Source organism: Candoia aspera, chromosome 1, assembly GCF_035149785.1.
Source record: "Candoia aspera isolate rCanAsp1 chromosome 1, rCanAsp1.hap2, whole genome shotgun sequence".
In the NCBI taxonomy this organism is placed as follows: domain Eukaryota; kingdom Metazoa; phylum Chordata; class Lepidosauria; order Squamata; family Boidae; genus Candoia; species Candoia aspera.
In genome coordinates, this window is record NC_086153.1 from 235815092 (window position 1) to 235819115 (window position 4024).

Sequence of the window (4024 nt, forward strand, 5' to 3'; positions counted from 1 at the left end):
CTCTGAGAAAGACCTTTGGGGTAAACCAGTGTCTAAAGTTGTGATAAATTGTGACCTTTACCCCAGCAAGTGGGTAAAGTGTTGTTTGGGAGAAACCTTGCTGCAAGGATGGGAAAAAATGGGCATTTGAGTGTGGCTGTTGTGTCTTCTAATGTGGGGGGCAGCTTTGAGTCATCTCCAAGATACTATGCAAATGCCCTAAGATGGTTGCTAGAGCATGCAGTGTGCAGGTACTTCAGGTTAACACCAGTCTTATAGCTGAGGCACATTTTATAGGCTCCCTTTCACTGTGATGAGTCGTAGCTTTTTTGAAAAAAACCCCAAAAACTTACGAACATGCTCAAAACCAATTTATTTTAAAAATGAACAAAATGTTTTAGAATAGACCATACCAAGCTCTACAGGCATTTCCTATTACAAAAGTCATAGAAAAATATAGGAAACCCCACCCCAGCCTGTGTCTGGAGCAGAAAGAAAACAATGCCACCTGATTCTTCTGCATCCTTTCAGAGAGTGATTCCTTCCCCCAGGCGACACCATGGGCCTTCCAGATTAGTAATGTTCAATTGAAGAAAAAGCAGCCTGGATATAACCAGTAGAAAAATAAGTAAAGAGTGCAGAAAAGGCAGCAAGGCCACGTATAGTATCTAAAAAGCAGCCTGAAATCATACTTCAGTAATGCAATCATACATTCCAGCTCTTGAAATGGATTCTTGACCACTTCCATCTTGGCAATGGCAAGACAGCCATTGTTGCAAATACTGTACTAGCGTCTCAAAGCAAGGGCTGCTTTTTGGCCATACATTACACATTAGGATTAGGAGTGGAGGGAGATGGTCAACCCCCAAGTAGGAGCAGAAGCTCTTATATCAAGGCCAGGAGATGGGTTGTCTTCAAAAGGAAATTACGCTGCGGCATGGTTCAGTGAGGGAAGGGCAGTTGTTGGTTGCCAGCATTAATCAGTATTGCAACAACGATGATGACAATAACAACGCCCAGGAGATTCAGCAGGAGGGCAACAATGTTCAAACACTTGGCAGTAGAACCGTAACTGGCAGCTCCACTGTAGTCCCCGACCACTTTGCGATCTCTGGCCTGTCAGGAGATAAGAAAAGATCCATTAGTGGAAGCAATCCATAGAAGAACTATTGCCACACTCCTGAACTTCAATTATGGCTCCAAACTAAACGGATTCTCTGGAAAACAGCGGGAAGATGCATGCAAGAATTCCATGTTTACGTAATCGGGAGGAAGTGAGAACAGGCCAAAACATCTCACTTGCAAGGATGAGACATGCAGAACTAATGTAGCTGAACTTCATGATACTGTTTGTTACAAGAACTGTGGTTTCTAGGAGACAAAGGACACATTTTTGTCTTTGTGTTACTCCAGAAATGTGTTTTGAATTGAGTTGCACGTCTCCCACTACTATTTCTTACCTTCAGGAAACAGCCTGCTTAGGTCAGGCATTAGCTTAACAGCAACCCTCTTAATGCATGTAAAATGTGACAGACACAGCTGAATATACAGTGGTCTGGACAATTTTCTACACCGAGAGGAGTGGCAAATTAAGAAATCAGATGCCTGGTGATGATCCACAGAGCAGCTCTAACAGAAGCCAAGCATGCAAGAAACTGAACATACGGACAGAATGCACAACAATGTTGGTATTTACACTTCAGTATTTGTAAAGGGTTGTGCAACCTTAGAAAGCAAAATTAATGTATTCACACAACAGTAACATTTGTTTTACCACAGTTTCCTGAATAAACCACAACTGGCTGGGTTCACACAACACATTAAGCTATATGTGTATGATGTAAACTTAGACACTTATCTCCTGCTTTTAATCAAGGATTTATAGTTCTGCTGAAACCCAAGAGTCTGACTAAACTGTACAAGATAGCAGGATGTGTCATAGGTGCTACACAGATTCTTTTATTCCTAACTTCTGATTAAGGCTGCTTCACACCTGCCAATACATCACTTAACAAATGCAGCCTCAGGTGTTAACTTGCTGTGTAAATGCCACAGGGTGTATCAAACACCCCATCTTCATATCACTACACAAATCATTCTTTTTAAAAACATCAATTGCCTTCCCATGAAGTACTGAGTTATGAAGTAACAAACTTGTATATTCAAGCATATCCTTCAGCAGAGGATAACAGTTGAAGAAATTGTACACCATACACAATATATTTACCCACAATTGCCTTAAAAATTCCTTACTCAATTAGTCAAATGTTGAGAATTTTCAGGTGACACTCAACCAATAACTAAGCATTTAGGCTGAGTTCACACAATTTATTAGGATAAAATATGACTGGTGATTTGTAAATCCAGCCAATGAGAAGAAGATATTATAGAGTAGTAAAGTATCCTCTAAACTTCTGATTTAAACACAGTTGCAAAAAGAAGGTGGGGAGAGAAAGCAGAACCCGTCCTGTGCAGAATTCCCACTTTAGCTAAATAGGATAGCCCCGCTGAATCCCTTCTCTGGGCTACCTCGCTTTCATTCTCTAGTTCAGGCGGATTTCTGCTTGAAGGAAGATCCTGGGCAATCTTAAAGACAACCAAATTACTCTATAAGCGATTTCCTTTCCCCCACCGTAGAAATTAGGATCCAAAGGCGCGAGATCAAATTGGGAATCCGGGCCGGACGGTATATTTCTCTGCCGCGGAACGGCCACAATGAACCCACTGCTTATTATGAAATCCCACGGAAGTGAATGGGGCTTACTTTGGAGTACCGACGTAGGATCAAGTTCTTAGGACAGTTAACTTTAACATGCAAGTGCTCGATCGGAACCTAGAAGTTTTCTGAGAAAATGCCCTGCGGTCCTGGGGAACGAGCGAGAAGGGCAGAGAAGAGAGCAATTCACAGAAAACACCCAGCGGGTCTTCTCACCTTAACAGAAAAAACCAAGGCAAAAAACCCAAGGCAGAAAACGTTGAAGTATATCGCGGTGCAGAGGGACCAAAGGATATGGTCACGTGGTGGCGTCACATAGACCTGCGGCGAGGGCACGCGGATCACCGTGGCCCCATCCGGCGCCCCGAGAGTCTCGGCGATTGCCAGATCTCTCTCCTCCTTCAGCTGCTCATAACTCGGCAACCCGCTCTGGTTTCGCAGGGAGTGCGCGAAATGGACGCCGCTCGCCATCTTCTCAAGGGGAAGGAACCGGATGATCCGCGAGGCTCTGACGGCGTAGCGGTGGGGCTTGGCGCTTTTGTACCAGGAGGCGGGAATTTGCACTCTTCTGGCGCCAACGAAGGTGGCTCCGTTGGAGAATCGAAAGTTTGCTTTCTCTCTTTAGCTGTCCTTAGCCTCTTTCTCTGAAGAAGTCTCGGGCCCTGCATTTGAGGAATATGGCAAACTCACCTGTCACGCGTGCTCTCTTTGGAAATAAACTTCTAGAATAGCATGTACTTTCATAACGCTGTATGCTCGCCAAAGAAATTCACGTAACAATAGAATGTGGCCATGAAAACAATTACTTTGTGCACAGATTTAACAAACGGTGGCCAGGGTCAGGCAATTTGCTAGAGCGTAAACACCATTTACAAATCAAAGTGGGGTCTTAGTTTCTTTAAACCAAGTGTGTGGTTTCTTCATCTGTTTTCACCTAACCTTTACAAAACCTTACGTTTAGATGAGTTCACCAAATTATCAAGAATATCAAAAGATACCAGATATTTGGCTTAAGGCAAACGGAGTCCCTCCCCCAGGGGCTTTTTTGTGTTTTCCAAACATGTGAAAGTATAACCATTATCTATTTATGGCTTTGCCGTCTTCGTGCATGGGGGGGGGGCGGAGGGAGGAGGCAAGCTGTCTCTAATCAGTCTAGTTAATCGTTCCCTGATCTTTCTTCCAATAAACAGTCTAAACCAGTGTTTCCGAACCTTGGCCAGTTTAAGTAGGGTGGACTTCAACTCCTAGAATTCCCCAGCCAGCCTCACCGCTTAAAGCAGCAAAGTTTGAGAACGCTGGTCTAAACAGTTCTGCTTAGAACTGTTTAAG

General features: G+C 43.7%; 1 protein-coding gene across 1 annotated transcript; it reads right to left on the reverse strand.

Annotated features, from left to right (window-relative positions):
- Nucleotides 1–335: 335 nt before the first annotated feature.
- Nucleotides 336–3206, reverse strand: LOC134487426 (interferon-induced transmembrane protein 1-like). Its single transcript, XM_063289220.1, has 2 exons — nucleotides 2912–3206; nucleotides 336–1095 (listed from the first exon to the last, which is right to left on the reverse strand). Exons 1-2 carry the CDS (start codon nucleotides 3164–3166, stop codon nucleotides 922–924), a joined length of 429 nt encoding a protein of 142 aa, XP_063145290.1. The 5' UTR covers nucleotides 3167–3206; the 3' UTR covers nucleotides 336–921.
- Between the last annotated feature and the right edge of the window lie 818 nt (nucleotides 3207–4024).